The sequence below is a fragment of the Pavona decussata genome, unplaced genomic scaffold (assembly GCF_977016875.1).
Source record: "Pavona decussata unplaced genomic scaffold, jaPavDecu1.1 SCAFFOLD_98, whole genome shotgun sequence".
Lineage (NCBI taxonomy): Eukaryota > Metazoa > Cnidaria > Anthozoa > Scleractinia > Agariciidae > Pavona > Pavona decussata.
This window is the reverse complement of record NW_028145514.1, coordinates 303,517-322,015: the sequence shown is the minus strand read 5'-3', so window position 1 is coordinate 322,015 and position 18,499 is coordinate 303,517. Positions and strand designations below refer to the sequence as shown.

The 18,499-nt window shown below is 38.6% G+C and overlaps 3 protein-coding genes and 1 pseudogene across 4 annotated transcripts; all 4 read left to right on the top strand.

Annotated features, from left to right (window-relative positions):
- Positions 1 to 1,465: 1,465 nt before the first annotated feature.
- Positions 1,466 to 4,763, top strand: LOC146472478 (uncharacterized). Its single transcript, XM_085119199.1, has 4 exons — positions 1,466 to 1,570; positions 2,058 to 2,173; positions 2,652 to 3,162; positions 3,962 to 4,763. The coding sequence occupies exons 1-4, from the start codon at positions 1,466 to 1,468 to the stop codon at positions 4,622 to 4,624; spliced, it is 1,395 nt and encodes a 464-aa protein (XP_084975325.1). The 3' UTR covers positions 4,625 to 4,763.
- Positions 4,743 to 7,276, top strand: LOC146472477 (uncharacterized). The gene is made up of 3 exons (XM_085119198.1): positions 4,743 to 5,392; positions 5,491 to 6,815; positions 7,073 to 7,276. Exons 1-2 carry the CDS (start codon positions 4,743 to 4,745, stop codon positions 6,155 to 6,157), a joined length of 1,317 nt encoding a protein of 438 aa, XP_084975324.1. The 3' UTR covers positions 6,158 to 6,815; positions 7,073 to 7,276.
- Positions 6,235 to 10,796, top strand: LOC146472476 (putative serine/threonine-protein kinase DDB_G0267514). Its single transcript, XM_085119197.1, has 7 exons — positions 6,235 to 6,247; positions 6,715 to 6,815; positions 7,073 to 7,161; positions 8,531 to 8,608; positions 9,014 to 9,219; positions 9,294 to 9,319; positions 9,381 to 10,796. The coding sequence occupies exons 1-7, from the start codon at positions 6,235 to 6,237 to the stop codon at positions 9,945 to 9,947; spliced, it is 1,080 nt and encodes a 359-aa protein (XP_084975323.1). The 3' UTR covers positions 9,948 to 10,796.
- Positions 10,797 to 14,969: 4,173 nt separating this feature from the next.
- LOC146472475 (uncharacterized) lies at positions 14,970 to 18,184 on the top strand (annotated as a pseudogene). The gene is made up of 2 exons (XR_014866533.1): positions 14,970 to 17,012; positions 18,091 to 18,184. The product of XR_014866533.1 is annotated as an uncharacterized LOC146472475 (transcript).
- Positions 18,185 to 18,499: the final 315 nt, after the last annotated feature.

Below are 18,499 nucleotides of genomic sequence, written 5' to 3'. Positions count from 1 at the left end.
TTATCACTTCAGATTTAATTTATGAGCATTTTCATGTTCATGAAAGTCAAACTTTGAATAATAATTATAATTATAAATTTCATTATGAAATTGAAATTACATTGGTGTAATTAATTCTAATTGTAGTTTGGAATTGGCCAACATGACAGTAAATAATATCGAATTGATCTGTATTATTTACATGTATTTATTGTAAAAAAAAGTTTGTAACTTATTAGATTGCCCTTTTTGAACACCTACTGTCAATAAATATATCATTCACTTACTTAATTATTGTGACAATATGCGACTGTTTAAACTATTAAGCCCTCAGTAACTAAGTGATGAGAGCATGGTCTTCAATTTCTATGACGGAAGTACGCTAGAAGTATTGCCTGACAAAATTGCCAGTTACTTAATTTTGACATTTCCTTATAATTCATTCATTTTGCAGTCAACTCCTGCTTCTCAGGTACATTAAGGCCTGGGTTTTAGGGGAAAATCGTCCAAAATTCAATAAAAAATTATTTGAAAATTTTAAGGGCGTGAATGTGCTACTTTTTCGCTTGTATTGCTTTCAAATACTTTTTTAAAAATTTCCTGATATTTGGCGCCCGCAGAAAAGGTCACGTGACGATTAAACGACATTTAACTGACAATATCATTTGTTTGCATGGCAGGGATGTTTTGCATCAGCGTTAAAATGACAAATTTGCAAGAGGGATAGTTCAATAGATGAGGAATTTGAAACTCACTGGAAAGGATGTCTGAACATTCTATTTTATATTACACAGCCAAAATAATAACTTTTTGGCACGCTCTCGAATGACGTCGTACTAACTTAACTTTTTCTGCAACACAAATGCAACCCTTCCAGTTGGAATTGTGTTCAGTAGGATTCCATGAAGACTAATATCAGTGAACTCGCATTGAAGGCTTGTAACTAATGCTTCTGCAACGAGGTTTCGCAAAGCAGTTTATGTTTGAGCTAAGGTGACATTTTCCTTCTGCATCTACGATACTTACAAGCAGCCGATGTCACTATTGTTATGGCAATTTCGGAAGAAAACAAATTGGCGCACGAATCTGCCAAGTTCTTTTCAGTAGAGAAAAACCTACTACAGCAACCAAACTGAGGCCCAAAATGCGTTTTTTACCCACAATGAGGGTAAGATTTAAGAAATGGTTTAACTTGTTTGGTTTGCGAGATTAATAGCTTCGGTAAAGGGACCGACGAAAGCATTTATGACCGTTTATCATCCGCCGAATAGTTTGACATTATCATGGCTACATTAAATTCTGGCTCAGAAGTGCTTTCTTTCTGATGAATGATAAAGCATTGAAGTAAAAGTTATTTGAAAGATGATACAGTAGTAATTTATGCACTCATATAATGTACCGCTCAGTTAAATGAGCGCCAAACTCAGCCACACTTCTACAAAGTAGTTGTGAAAGCATTCAGTTCGATCTCGTTCTTATAATTAAGATGGTTGCGACGCTTATTTGCCCAACAAGTTGCGGCTTTGCTCGAGTTGCTGCCTTGGAGATCGTCAGAGAAACAACCAAAACCTTAAAGAGGGAAAATGGAGAGGTACAGCGAAATTTAGAGCGCGCTTAATGCAAGAGTGTTATCGACAGTTCAATGAAGTCTTCAAAGACAGAGCTAAGGATTTTGCCATAGAATTTTTGAAATTTCAGAAGAAGATACCAGCCCTCCGAGCAATGTTTAGCAACTGGAAACCCAGGAAAAAAGAAGAAAAGAGAATTATCTGAAAACATTCAGCAGTAAAAACTGGCAAAAAAATAGCGCCAATGAAAAAAAAACCAACACTCCTTTGCAAACTGCAAAGGGTGTTATCATCATTATCCTGAAGTGCAGGCATTACTCCCTGTGAAGTCTAATCAGTTTCTGGGGATGGCAAAAGAAAATCCATTTTTTGTCGCAAGCAAAGAGCGGATCAAGCCATGCAAAGCAACGGAAGTAAAAGACATTGCAAGAGCTCTCTACAGCAAAGTTGACGCTACATTTCAGAAAGTTTGTAGTACATCGTTTGGTAAGGATCTTACGAAACTTCCAGAACTCCAGATTCAGGAAAAAAAAGTCTTTAGCTGAAGCAAAAAGAGAAAGAAGGGCAGCCTACAGAAAATACAAGCAGCAAGTAGAGGGCGAGTGGGAGAAGACTTCCCTTTTGAGGTACTTTACTTTCAGAACAGTCTCAGTTAATCCCCCGGGTTACTCCCCAAATTCAATGGTAGATTTTCAGTTTCTTCCCTCTCCCACACCTAGCTTAAACCGTCGTTCTGTCTCTACTTTCATGAGTCAGAATAAAAAAAAAAAATTTTAAATGCTATGTTTAATAAGCTCTTCATTTGTCTGCTCGATTGATTTTAACCAATCAATCAATCAATCAGTAAATCCTACACACCTTACACTTTAAACAGAGTGTGTAATTTAACCTCAACTACACTGCAACCTATCAAGAAAGATTGAAACTGCTGGTATAATAACTCATTTCATGATCTATATTTTCAAATTTTGGGGGGCATAACATGTTTCCTGGTAACTGTAGTCCTCTTAAGTGTGCAGCAAAATGCCCAATGTAATAAAATTCAGTTATACTGTACGTAAATTCATCTGGGCATAGTTGACATGACTGTCATCAATATTTCAGGTGTCTTGGACAGCGGCAGTCCTATTCAGCAAGGCAACGTGGGCGTCTTGACTCTTCCTTTGAGGCCAAAGAAGCTGCAGTGAAAAGAAAGGAGATCACATCAGAACATGAAGCTACAGCTGCTAAGAAAAAGAAACGCCGTATGGGTAACATTGACGCTGTGACATGGGACAAGAATGCCCTAAAGCTAGAGGTGGAAGCATATGAAGATGAGACAAAGATAAACTGGTCTGAGCTGGCGAGAAGATATGAAATTACAAAGAAGAAGGGGCAAATTGCTAAGAATGGTGGTCAAATTGCTCAAGAATGGCTTATTTCCCAAGGTGTCAACCTACACCGATTTAAACGCCCATCTACAGCTGACCGACAGCCGCGAAGAAAGAAATTGAAAGGACTGGGTGGTGAAATAAGCCTTCCCATGCCACAAACCAATGACAAGATTAAGGAGCGACTCAAGCTCAAGATTCAACAGGGCGAATTTACAGTTGGAGAGCTCATAGTTCCACAAGAGGTGAGCATGTAGTAAATAGCTTCCTCCTCCATGGAACAATTTCCACGAAACACAACCTTACAGCCATAAATACATGTAAATGAAAGAAAGGAAAAAATATTTAAGTTCACCTACCATTATCTTCAGGATATGGCAGCCAATAGCTACATGTATATGTCCCTTAAACAAGCAACTTAATAATAATAATAATAATAATAATAATAATAATAATAATAATAATAATAATAATAATGTTTATTTCTTATATTGCGCAGTCTAACATGCTAGATATGATCGAGTGCACTTGTACCTTCAGCATACTTCTGAAAAAAAATTGTAATCATTAAATGAAGTCTAACACCAAAATGTATAATGTAAGGAACATAAACAAATTTTACAAGTCTACATCTCTCCTTCATGCAAATTGTGAAAAGAAAGGATCATAAGTGACATTTTTGTGCCTTTGTCTGAAACTAAAAATAAAATAAATAATAAAAATACAGTGCACTAGAATGTAATGAATGTATGAAGTTTTAACTAGAATTTGCCATTATGAGTAAACAATGAGCAAAGTATTTTTTTGTTGTTGTTGTTTTTCACCACCCCCCCCCCCCCCCCAACCGAAAGATTCCAGGTTAGCTTCATACTTTGCCTCCCCCCTCTCCCTAGGAATTTCCTATGACCTACCATCGGGTGGGAATGGATTCCTCATAGAACTGCACAATAAATGATATGAAAGTGTTACTAATAGTTTGTTTTCTTCTGTTTTAATTATTAACCATCATGGCAATATAATCTTTTCTTCTTATCTTACATGTAGTATGAAAAGTTGATCATTGGCACAGATGGCCAACTAAAAACAACGACATTTACTGTGGAAGGACGAAAGCAACCATTAGAAAAAATCTGGACGAAGACACTGGAAATGCATGGAAAGTTCATGAAGGTCATGCCTGATGAATACTTTTCAGAAATGTCCAGGGAAGAAGTAACGAGGCAGCTGAAGAAGCTGAATGAGTATAATGAAGAGGATGGCCTCACTAAGATGAGAAAGAGATTGAGAAAAATTTCAAGAACAAGACACCTTCAAATCTGGGACGACCATTCCACCCTAGCAAACACTGGCCACATAATCTATACAGTCAACTGCCTATATGACCCTGCAATTTACATGACAAATGAAGAGTACAAGCAAGCCACAGGCAAGAACATCAATGTACAAGGGGAAGTAGAAAAGCCGCAGGTCTACATCATAGCAAGATGCAGGAGCTGTGATGTAGAGCAACTTGCCTATGTAGAAACACGCCTTTGCTGTCTGCAACACCTACAAAGAAATCTAAAAACCACACATGGCAATGAAATAAAGGATATCATGAGGTTCTTCCATGGTGATTCACCCTCCCGATCATTTGAAAGTGGTCAACAGAAAGGAGGGCACTTCTACTGCTCTAGTTGTGGAGCACATGAAAGAAAGAGTCCATGAGTTGGATTACTGCCTCCGTTGTGGACATGTCTCTCTTTATGACAGACAAGAACTAGTTTTGAAGGGTCCCCTTGGAAAGAGAAACTCTCTTCGGCAACAACCAAAGCCTTTTGGCGGAATGAAAAACGAAGAACTAGAGAACAAATTAATTGGACGAGGGATATATAAAGGGAAGACAACGAAACAGCTGCAAAACCTTTTGGATGAAGAAATGCATGGAGTAAACCGAGTGCCCGCCCTTCTTTTCAGGAATTCAACCACATCACTTGAATCTTTAAATCTTGGGAGTTATGAGGTCATTCCATGTGAGCCAATGCATGACATTGCCCACCACATCGACAATCTCTTAACAGAGCTACCAGAGCACATTGAGGACGAAACTTGTAAGGCAAAGTTACTTGAGGCAGTCAGCTTAACAACCGGAAGGAAAGAAACCAAACGAGCTGTTGATTTCCGCTGTTCCCTAATTACAACAGCAAGCTATGTCCGGGGAACTGCAATTTCAAGAGTGCAAAATTTGCTTGATACAGCAGTTCATATGCAGGACATCCTCTACAAGGATGATGAAGCTAGATCCCCACGCCTGATCCTACGTTATCACAACTACAGCTGGTACCACCACATGCTTTATAAAGAAACTATTGGTTTTCAACTTCGCAAAATGACTGTCAGAAAATTTGATGGCACCTACTTGCATGACCTGACAGCCCATGGCCCAATACAGCTACGCATTGTTTCAGGACGTTCAGCAAATGCAGAAGAAGAAGAGCGGACATTCAACACTGTTAAATCCATCACAAACACCACATCATGCTACCGCCCTGGCCACATCATTAGCAACATATTCATTCGTTTGCAGGCTGAAGAACAACTCGGAAGAATGGAAGACTGTGTGGCAAAACAGCAATCACAGGTCTCGCGTCACATTCACTTCCACCACAAAAGAACACAAAAATCCCAAAGACCCTCATCAAGAAACACTCTTCATCCTGGCAGGCACACTTGGAGAGGATAAGTGACTTTCTTTTACCAGGAGAAGGTGTGTGGTGGTCTCAAGATGATGATTTTGTTGAGTTTTTTGATGCATGTGGTGAGGCCAATTCTCGCGAGGAGGGTCCCACACTCCACCACTTTAGATCTGGTGACTTCAAGAATGAAAAAAACTACTTGATGACTTGTTGGCAAGAGTGTTTAAAAGAAGAAACCATAATCCCAGCAGACATAATTCGCAATGACACCAAAGATGGCAACACTGAAAGAATTTTACCAAACTACTTGACTGGGCCATTGTTTCAATTTCCTGCCCAAAGAGAACTGGACCTGCCACAACCTGAGGCCACAGAACTGCCAGTCCATGATGAGCAAGACCACTGCACAACTACGATTCATTGCATGCCAAGTAATGTGATTCAAGAGCCAGTCTGTGATCTTGAGACAGCTGTAGGCTTGAGGCTGATTGGAGGAGAAGAGACAGTAGCCTTTGAAGACGAGAACTTGCTCCAAATACCCTCAATCACAAACCAACAACAATAAACTGGTTAGTTTCATTTATAGACCCGGTCATTTAAATTTAACAACTGGTCGTGTATTAGCACTTAGTGCTAATACACATGACCAGTTGTGGTAAACCTAAAGTATGATAATTATACTTTAAGGTTTACCATACTGATCACTAAATTCTTATAAGATTATGGTATGTGAACGATCAGCAGCTTAAAAATTTTATTTTACTCCGTTAAAATAAATTTAGGAATAAATAGGCTCAATTGTAAAAGATAATATTATATATATAATTATATAAAAAGGTATTGTTCTTATAATTTTACCATGAAAAGGAGGGTGCTTGTTACAGAAGGATTGTACCAATAATTATGTCTGCCTGAAGTATTTATCAGGGAATTAATGCACTCAAATCCGAAAGGGGTACTATATCCAAGCCCAAAAGACAAAAAATTCATTTCAACTTGTTTGTTTTACAAGACATAGTGAGAGTTCCCTTAACTCATCTCAGTGGGCTTTAAGGAAGTACTTGGGCTTTGATTTCGTGTGGCAATTATTAATTTTTATCTCTTCTGTTACCTTATTTGCAGCCAACGAATATAGAGTCCTAGAGCAAATTGACACCAATTCCAAATCTCATGGTTCTTCCACTTTGCGACAGGAAAAGCAGGAGTTAACGCAAAAGCATCAAGTAAGTGGAACAAAAACAAAATATTGAGAAAAATTCAAATGTCTGTGGAAAAAAATGTCACATCCCCCCAAGATATAAACCACAAGGTTTCTCAGGCTTGGTGAAATAACTTGTATCAAATTAAACACTTTGATTCACAACCCTAACTTGATTTTTAAATTTCTTCTTCTGTAACTCAAGAATGTGGAGGTACCAATTCCCTAATGTACTGCATTCAATTTCACTGTCCCCTTTAATTTGCTTGTTTTCTAACACAGGAGAACGTAGAGAAGGATGCCACCTCATTACAAACCAAGCTTTGTAAAGCAGTAGCAGTTGTACTTGGGGTGACGCCAGAGGTCCAAAGGTTAGATCGAGCAAGAAGATCCCATACCTCCAGCCCAAACAACAAAGAAATAGCTGACGACTATTTGTCTAGACTTGCCATTGTGCAGTCAAAGGTTTTGCATGAACATCGCATGCTTAAAAAAAAGATTTGATGAGTGGGAAAGGGAATTCTTTGTTACTCATAACTGTTTGTTGGCTTCACCTGAAGATATTACAAATGATGCAGTAGCAGCAGAGATAAAGAACCAGCTAAAATATGCAACAGCTCTATTAAAAGAATGGAAAATAGAAGCTTTGTGCTAGACAAACTGTAAATCTCTTTTACACTTGTATAATATCAAGCTTAGCAATGACCCTGATCATGACATTTCGCCTTTTTAAAACTGGTTTCATCTAATGTAAGCTTAATTTTTTCAATGTTTACCAAAGTTTGTCTTCCAGTTGTTTTACACAATGCTTGCATATTTGCAGAATGTAGATTTACTTTAATAAATAGGTAAGCGAGAAACGTATGAGGGAAATATCTACACACGTGTAAGCTAATTTATCTTGAATAAACCAGTTTATTATGCTGAAGACTTATATTAATGTCACTTACCAAGCATGGTGCCACATGAGGGTTGAAACGACTTGCTCACACATAGAACTGTTTAAAATGCTCCATTCATAGCTCCTCTCTCGCAGAAAATAACATAACAGCATCTCGTCGTATTACGGAGCCATAAGAAGTCGATTTGCGTTCGTGTAAAGTCTACGACATAGGTTGATTTTCCGCATCAAAAATTTCCGCTAATTCAGCAACAAACAATTGTTTCATGACTTGATTTCAATCGACTAGAGAGTACATTTCCATGACGACCGCCATAGCAACATAATAAATCTTTTTTTGCGCACGCTTCTCAAAGAGACCACTGGCCAACAAGCTTGCCAAACTTGTTCCCAGTTTTTCTCGTCTTAGAATTATGTGTAAACTAGCACTCTGGAAACTAGAGTTTAACCCATATTTGGTCATAGTTACCTATTCACTTTGGTGCGAAATCTTGCCGCGTATAAAACAACATAGTCAATAATGTCCGCAAAAGAAGCACATGGACTCATGTTTTGTCAAGCTGCTGGACTGCCTCAGTCTGCAGCTGATGGTGCGAGTGTCCCACTTGCTGACGGTCGGCAAAGCAAGGCCCAGAATGCTCAAAGCGGCCACGAATCAGTCATCCCCCAAAGAAAATTCCGAAAGAACACAATAGAGGAGCTACGCAGAAAGCGGCTGAGGCGAAATATTGCTCGCAAAAATAATATGCGCCAAGTGACAAGAAAGGAAAAGCGTGCACTCATCACGGCCAAACTAGAAAAGCACTTTGAAGCAACCCACAGCCACGAAATCAATGAATTCGCTGCAAAAAGAAAAGCTGTATTTTTTTGGAAAAATGGAGAGAAACACAGCTTCAACCTCACCAAGATTGCTCCAGGTGATGAATGGCCGGTAATAAGTTTCAAACTTTGAAAATATGTAATGGCACCTGACCGCACAGTAAGAAGAATATGATACAACAACAACAGATTACCAAAGATCATACCCCCCCTCCCTTACAACCCCCCCTCACCCCCCAAAATGCTAATAATGCAAAATAACTATACATTAGTAATTGCATCAAGCTCATTGGAAGATGGTGAATCTTAATCTGTCAGCCAACTGTCAGAAACATTCTTGGACTTCTTTTGATTTCTTGATCCTAATAAAATATAAGGGCCCTCCCTCAAAAACCAGAGGACCAAGATTGTGGTTGATTTATCACTGCATTGTTAGTACTGGTCATTGAATACTGCTGAATCACTTACCGGTAATAATGCTATTTATTTAGTCATGTGTTTAGCCTGAAGCAAATCAATCGACATCACCTAGCTCATGCAAGCGATGGTGAAGTCCTTGGAGAGGGTGTTTTTGGTGTATGCACAAAGAAAACCTACAGGGGAATTATGGTCGCTGTAAAGCAATTTAAAGAGAATGTTCGCCTCTCACTTGTTAGACACGAGGCATCTGTTCTTGCTAAAATGGAACACCCAGGTAATCTCCCATACTGCAATTCAACTTAAACTAAAAAGCAGCTGTATGTGGCTATTGTTAGACTCCTTTTTTTTATTTTTTTCAATTAGTTAGTCTGCAAGCTATTGTTAAAGCTGTTCATCAGTCTAAGACAATGCACAGTGAGCTAATTTTCTTCCTTTTTTTTACATTTTCAGGTTAGCCTCAGTCTGTTGTTTGGATACTGTATTGAAGCCAAACCATACCTTATCATAACTCAATTCCATGGGATAGAGGGTCACTGTGTAACCTTCAATTCCCTAGTAGTAAAAAAGATTAATGATCCCCAAAGAGAATGGTGCAGAATTATGTATGAGTGTGCAGATGCTTTACAATTTATTCATTCTAAGGAATACCTCCACAATGATCTAAAGGGTGACAATGTGATTATAAATGAAGCCCATAATAGTTTACATCCTGTAATTATAGATTTTGCTAAATCTACAACACTAGCCAAGGGCAAAGTCTACAAGCTATCCATAAAAGACCAAGAGAAGTACAGAAAATTTCATAAGCATATAGCTCCTGAAGTTGTGAGGGGAACTCACCCACAGTCTCAGCCTAGTGATGTTTATGCATTTGGGCTACTACTGTCTTTACTGTGTAAACATAAGCCATACAAGCCTCTTCGTAAATTAGCCTTCTCCTGTATAAATGGCACTCCAGAGAAAAGACCCACAACACAGCATTTGGTAGCTGAATTGCAGTTGCAACATGCAAAGTGAATCTTACTATTTTCAATTAATTGTTTAACCGTTATTTTAAAGAAAGAAATTCAATTCTTATACCATTCACATTGTTATTTCTATCCATCTTAATTTCCCCAAAATATATCTGAAAAAAATTAAATTAAATTTTTTAATTTAAAATTAAATTTGTGAAAAACAGTTTATGTTTAATAATACCAACAATCTTTATGCCGGGAGCCCACATCACAAAAGTGATATTCAGTGAGGCCCTCATCAATTAATCAACCCATTTATATTGTATGATTATCAACTTTTAATCACACCGGACCGCAAGTAACAAAAGCTCATCGAGGCTGGCAGAGAAAGACAAAAATGAAATAACCAATATATTGAAGAGACATACACTAGAGGAAATAAAGCAGTACAATATACTAAGAGATTGAAAGTAATTACTTTATAAAATAAATCATTAAATAAATAAATACACATATATGTGTTTATAGAACACCACTCAAGATTTGTCATTTCATAAGCTCGACAGCTGCCAATTACTCTAGTAGAATTTATAAATAATAATTCTTATAACCTAGAGTTGTGCTGATGATATTCTTATTTCATGCAATAATTTGATATTGCTATGACATTTATTTGTTAATTGAATATGTCATTAATTGTTATTTCAAAGAAAGAACTACAATCTAGAATGATTTCATATTTCTGGTACTATTCTGTTAAAGATTTCTGTACAACTTCCCCCAAAAAATGAATAAAAGTGAAAAATAATTCATGTATAACACAACACACAATGATTTATTATTTCAGAGGGAATGTGGCTCCCAAAATATATCAGTTTTAACCAACAAGAAATTTGTCATGCATAAAAAAAGGATGACATTTTCTTTTGGTGTTGTTTACTAATTTCTTCATATTATAATATATGCAATACAAATGTCCCCTTTCAACAAAGCTACCTAGAATACAGGAAGTTGCCACTTTTTGGACATTGTTGTTCGTGACCTTACACCTTTCCCCCCCCCCCCCCCCTTCAATCCTTAGAATTTTTCAGTTTCAGTTCAGTCTATTGTTTTGCAATAAAAAGTGTTCAAATATGAATTATTATTTTTGGTAGAAGTGTGCAGCTCGGTTCCGCTAACGCTCGCCTTTTTTCACGTCATACACGTTGGGGACACACACACTGGTATCTTCTATAGGGGAGTCAACAATGCAGTTAAATCTGTACCTTTGCCAGCAGTGGTCTCAAAGAGCTCAAACTGTTTCAACATTTGATCACTCATTGTAAACTAGTCCAAGACATGCAACCCATACATCTAAAAGAATAAGACTAACATATATCTTATTACATTTTACATACAACCAACACCTTTTCATGCTTTCATTAACCTTTCAGCAGGAAAGGTGCAGTTCAGGGTAAGGGGATGTTTGCTTTTATACATGATTTTTTACAAAAATTATGCCATGGTACTCTCTCATCACTATGTACTAGTTTACCCAACACCAGTCCAACATATGACCTACCAGTATGAGCCCCATCAGTTATGTTGGTCACAGTAGCTAAAGTGTATCAGGGTTATCATCATCAGTGGACATAATTCGCTTCAGTGGAAAACATTTATCGTCAAATTTAAAGAGCATACTCCTTAATAATAACAATTTTAATTCGACTTAACAAATGTGTGTGGCTAAAAACGCATATTATAAACTAGGATATAGTTGGAAGAAATAATGGTTACAAGAAGGAACTGTACTTCATTTTTTGAGCCAAAGAAGTGCAGGATTTCTGCGGCCTTTCTTGTACAACTAGAGTGCTTTCCCACTTCAAAACCAGTATTAATAAAGCCTAGTCACTAACATGTCGCAATAACGCACAACGATGCCATTAATTTCTAACTCTCGCATGGATCGATGAGTTTTTAGTGATCAAAGAATGTCTCAAAGCCGAATAAACGCTGCGTGAAAATATACGTCTATTAAGACCGGCTGTTGCTTTTTATCTCTGTTCTTGGAACCAGTAATACGTGATCATTAATTACCTATCGTTAACGGACTTCCCTTGAATCGTGAGTAACACAAATACGGCCACAAATACAAAATTTCACAACTGAAGCTCAAACAACATTTCCATATGGCGCTGGATTAACGCGAAACCCGCGAGTTGACGAAATGTGATCCCAAACAGCTCGAGGATGCACGCGACTCCGCTGGGGGCAAAAATCGTCTTTGATCCAGGCCTTAAATTACCTGAGTTTAATGGATACCTTTAGGACCTAAATTTGGTGTGCATAATAAACACATAGCATACAGGAGTTAGTTTCATCTGTAATAGGGTATGCATTATAGAGAGGTGTTCCGAAGGCTGGATTTGACTGTAAAGCAGTGGGAAACAATAAATTATTAGGAGTCTCCATTAGGTGGCCTGACACCTTGTACCCATGCATTATTTATCGTTATTTTTAAACCACTGGCACTGGGTAGCCAAAATTTCAACTTAACTGTGAAGACTCAATTTTGGGGTTAACTGCGTATGTGTTGCATTTGACAAAGTTCTTGATCCAGAAAAACAATTTCCCAGGGAGGGTATTTTTCCAAAAGTGTTACCATTATACATTGAAAAACAAACATTTTAGCACATAACAAACTGATTGCTAAGATGGAATATGATACTTGCACAATCTTCACTTGACAAAATAAATAATCACTGTATATGAACCATATTTGTTTTCTCAAAGCCATTTTTGGACACATTAACTCACGTCAGCAGTGCAAATTGTAGAGCACGCAGAAACTGTGTCGAGATACCTTACTAACTCACATTTACTGTTGACCTTTAAGGGTGGTGCCTACTAATACCGAAAATTTTTGCGCGGTTTATGACCATCTGGAAAAAGCAGATCTTAGCAAGGGCTATTGAAATCCAAAATGAAAATTGTTCTAAAAAGCAGTAAAATACAAAGCAATGCATGGTGGTTATTTTTTTTCAAATTGAAAAATGTATGGTTACCCCCAATTTTTGTTTTGGATACCAAAAGCACTTGCTAATTTCTGCTTTCTCCGCTTGGTTTTTAACCGCACAAAAATATTCCTGTATTAGAAGGCATCATCCAAAGGAAAACCTGAGTATCTCGAGATGCACAGTAACAAAAGCAGGCACCGTCCTTAAGCAAAATACTCTTCCAAGGATGGTGGGTCAATATCAAAAAAAGTATGATGTGTTGTTTCCATATTAACATGTTAAGGCATTTCTCCTTAAAGCGCTCACGATATAAAGTTTACCAATTGTGCTCAACCCAAGCTTAAGATTTTTTTTTAAAGTCTAGGAATTTAAAAGAACTGACAATGTCTCCAAAAATCCACTCAACAGATGAACGTACTGAGGACATTGATTTGTTGAACTCCTCCATCTCTGCAGTCAGGGCAGCATTTCGAAATGGGGCTTGCAAGTGTACATGAAGGGGATACGCGGGATCCCCATATATACACATGGGATCACCATGTGGTGAGTAAGCATTCTGCTCCAAGACCTCTAACAGGCCTGATTCTTTCAGCATTAATGCGTCATGTTTCTTCCCCTCTGAAACAATCAAACATAAGAATGAGTAGAACATCACGGATTGAAGGAGCAATTTTTGTATCATAAATAAGTCAAGTCACTCTCCCCCACCTTACAACTTCCTATTCACTTGGTGATGTTTCGTACCAGAAAGGAAGCATTCAAATGTACCCTACAAGAATAGCATTTTTTATTTTATTTATTTTTTACTGTTGAAAATTATGTGCTTATGGTTATATATGTCTCATTCAATGCATTTAATATTGAACCTGTTTCAAAGATGTTTCTCTAAAAAAACTTTAAAATATCAACAATGTCACGAACAGCACTAAACAGTGACCAAAATAGTCAATCACGATTTTTTTGTCAACCTCTTAAAACAGTTTATGACTTAATCTACTTTCGATTGCGACTAACTCAAGAAAACATCAATGAAATTCGGACCATGGAGGAAACAGTTGTAGGCGTTTTCATCTTTTGCGTTTATCTTGATCTCTCTCTCTACTAAACACGTTTTTTTTTTTTATGAGAAATAACCTAAATCAGATAGTTAGCATCGCTTAAATTATGGGCAGAAACATTTACTGGAGCATAAAAGAAACTGAAATCTTTAAGCAGCCCTATTAAGCCCTAGCTCAAGCTGCCGAGTCAAGGTACAAAATAATAATAAATTAATTAAAATAAATAAAAGCAAATAACGGGAGAAATAACTCCTGACATCCGCTCTTTAAATATGGACAGAAAGTGTAGCGAAATATTTTATTCGGGCTACCGGAAGGAAACCTCTAATACTTAAAACAGGCAATCAAAGACCCTATCAAAGAAACATTCCTGGTAAAATGAAAAATCACATACCTACTGGTCCGTACATGTTAGCAGTAATTCCATTTGGTAAGGTGACCGACTGAAATTTTAATGCGTGTACTCGCTTGTGACCATTGTAGACGACACCCTGATGCTGCTGTGGTCAGCAAATCGGCCGAACAGTGCCGTCGACAAAACCAAAACAATTTTGTAATGCTACACCTTTCCTGGAGACTGCCTCGACATATTGCTGAAGACCAGCCTGGCTCAAAAGAGAATCATTCCAGTGTTATGCGGTGGTGGTGATTTTCGTAGATCAGCCGCCAGCCACCAGTGACTGCACCAAGGGTACCAGAAGCTGGATCGTCAAGATCAATCTCAAAGTCAGTTCCAAGCTCTGCACCTCCTTCAGTCAGTTCAACCGCCAGCCACCAGTGACTGCATCAAAGGTACCAGAAGCTGGATTGTCAAGATCAATCTCAAAGTCAGCTCCAAGCTCTGCACCTCATTCAGTCAGTTCAACCGCCAGCCACCAGTGACTGCACCAAAGGTACATGTACTTGAAGAGTCTGGATCTTCAAGATCAACCTCAAAGTCAGTTCCAAGCTCTGCACCTCCTTCAGTCAGTTAAACCGCTAGCCACCAGTGACTGCACCAAAGGTACCAGAACATGAGGCTGGATCTTCATGATTAATCTCAGAGTAAGTTCCAAGCTCTGCACCTCCTTCAGTCAGTTCAACCGCCAGCCACCAGTGACTGCACTAAAGGTACCAGAAGCTGGATCTTCAACATCAACCTCAAAGTCAGTTCCCAGCTCTGCACCTCCTTCAGTCAGTTCAACCACCAGCTCTTCAAACCACCAGCCACCAGTGACTGCACCAAAGGTACATGTACCCAAAGAGTCTGGACCTTCAAGATCAACCTTAAAGTCAGTTCCAAGCTCTGCACCTCCCACAATCAGTTCGACAGCTTTGGAAAGAAATTCTTTGAAAGAGCTACAGGTCAAGTGTTTGGAAGATCTAGAGATGATAAGTGACCAGTGTTGTGAATTGTCAGAGTATATAGCGCCTGTGAGTAATTTAATACGCCAAATTGAACCTTCCCAAGATGACTCTACAGAAAGGAAGAACCTAGGATACTTCTTGAAGATAATTGGCAAGCATGCAAAAGGTAGGCAGCGTCAAGTAGGTTTAAGCAATAGTGGTGGAGGTAAAGAAGTGATGCAGTTACTGGGGTACAGCTCATTCTGTGGACTCTGTGCAATGAATAATGCAGTTGGTATTACTAAAGAACGGCCCCCTGTCTTTGAATTGTTTGACCTGGATTTGGCAGCAGATATTCTGTGGCTACAGCAAGTGTGTGAAGTTGGTTGTGGGTTTTCTTTACCTTAAGAGCCGATGCATTACCATGACGGGGATTATAGTATTTTCGCCACGGAGAAGGCAGCACTTCTGAAGAACTGTTCATTCCAGAGAATGGATGTGGCCCTAAGGGCTCTTGCTGATGGTGCTGCATTGCAGGCTCTTGATGACCAAAGCCTCCAGCAGTTTTATTCTGTAGTTTGTGGATTATTTGGAGTAGATGAGAAACCAGCGCTCATACTAAGAACGAAAAAATATCACTATGTGGCACTTCACTTTAAACAAAATGACATCTTACTCTTGGATAGTCAGAGGGCTAGCCCACTTTCTTTGTCCCTTAGAGGTGGACTTCACTTCATTCAGTGAGAGGCATACCAAAATCCCGACTTTGCTGCTCTGAGCCTACGAAAGTCACGTACGTGCAGTAATCCAGTGCTGGTGGATAACTTGCCTGATGTGGAAATACTGGAAAACTTCCAGTGCACATTGGAGGAGGTGTGGGACTCAAGCAGCATCATTACTGATCACACTATCATCTCTACTCAGCACGGTCAAGTCAAGGGTAGAGATTTGCGAACTCTTCAGCCAGGGAAGCAAATAAATGATGTCATCAACTACCATTAGTTCGTTTTTGATGAGCCAGAAGAGTGTGTACATTGCAAGCACCTTTTAGCTGAACAGCTGTAGCCAAGGAAGACTTGGGGGAATAAACAGTTGTGACTTTAACAAATGTGAAAAGTTTATTTTTCCCATTCACTGCCCTGGTCACTGGTGGTGTGTCATGATTGACAAGTCGGCTAAGATCTATGGCGAATATGACTCTCTTTGCCGAGATCGCAACAGCAACTATGTCTTTGAGCTCTTGTGCACTGTCTTCCAAATGGCAAACATTGACTTGACGTCGCTTCGAAAGTTACACCAAGAAGAAAGAGAGTGTATACCTTCACAAGAGCAAAACACAACAGAATGTGGGGTCTTTCTCTTAGGATTAATGTGTGCCTTTGTCAATGGTCTGAGCTTCAACTTTGACCTAAAGGATGTGTCATTTCTTTGTCCTTCGTTTGCGAAAATTCTTATGAATGGGCGACCACCTTTCAACTCGCAAGCTGCAAATGCAAGCATTTGTGACCAAGAAGTCAGACCAGTGGCCACTGGGTCCCAGGTCCCAGAAGCTGTTTCTTTGCCTGTTCATCCTGCCAACAGTAACCAAGTCCTCAGTGGATCTACCATTGAACAAGAACATGTTGGCACCCTGCAGGATGATGACAAAATGGAAGATGATCCATTTGAATTTCCTCCTCCTCTCTCCACTAGACCTAGCAGTGTTGGATGATGATCCATTGTCAAATAATAAAGAACATGATTCAGGTTGTGCAGATTTGAGTAAAGTACATTGTTGTTTGCAAACTATTGCATCATAGGAATGAATATTTTAAAGGATTTGTTTAAAACTATTCTTAGTTGTTATCTGCAGGCCTTTGAAACTTAATCTATCGATTTAGGTGGCTTACTACAGCGTTTGTAAAATGCGGGCTTAACGTGCGCGCTCTCCAACTCCCATGACACAATTTTTTCAGGAATTTTCAAATAAGGCAAAATTCCCCAATTTTGTCATCTGCCAAATTTCTACCTTAGCGAATTTCGTTTTCTTCCCTGTAATTACTTATTTTTGGCCACTTTCCAAATCCTAATATTTTAAAGTGGGGTCGTACAGCAAGATTTAGAGCCAGACAACTCTAAACATTTAGTTTCCAGGCCCCCACTAAAGTCTCATCCTTTTGTTGTTGACTTAATACTTTTTCTTGAGTTTGATTCAAGGCCTTCTTTCACCACAAAAAACTGTAGTAAGCCACCTTATTTTTGAAATCTGTCATTTAAGGAATGCAGTTTGTTTTTTCTTCATTTTTAAGCCTACAACATTTCCTGATGTCTACAAATTAAACTACAGTTGAACCTTCGGTAAGCGACCACCTAAGATGTCAAGGCTTGGTGGTCACTTGGTGGTGGTCGCTTACAAGAGATCAGACCACAAGGGGTCTAAATTTTGAGCTCATTAGCATAAGGTGGCTCCAGAGGTTAACCCCATGTGCCAATGCTCATTTAAACTCATTTAATAACTTTTAGTACCCACAAAAAAAGTTTTTTCAGTTTTTAAGAGAGGTGGTGGCAAGGGAAGGTTTGACTGTAATCACTTTGCAAAAAAAATTAGTGATGACAATGTTTTGTTGCTAACTACCTTTCATCTGAAATAGATATCAAGTCAGAGTAGTTATGTGACGCAACTTTTACATTTTCATCTTTTGGTTTTGTTTGTCTCAAGTGCTTTCTCTTGTTTTGTGTGGTTGCACTGTATAAGAATTTTTATTGGATGCTTTGTTATTTCATGGAAAAGTACACAAATAGCTCAGGAAAGGTAACTCATTATCATATTTTTCTTTAATTTTAGTTGATGGCAATGGTAATGGTGCAGGTTTTGAAGACGAAAACGATGCAATCCTGCGCGACATTCTAACGGCTCCTCAATATGCAGACAGTGAGGTATGCAGAAAATAGCATCACAGTTGCATGCCACAGTTAATCAAACGTTATATTGCTCAGTACCAGAAAATATTCATAACCACCTCCCTTTCCACAAAAAAACCCCTGTAAATTCGAGGGCGGAGGGGAGTTCAGTTCAGAGGAAGCAAAAGGGGTTGGGGTGTTGAGAAGCGACAAGAAAGAAGACACAAGAAAAATTTCAAAGCATTGCACAATCAACCCAAAGCATGAAGTAATACTAAGACGTAACAATAACCTGCACCCCCAACTTTGGCTATCAGACATTTGTTCAATTAGCCGTGAAATGACAATGAGAT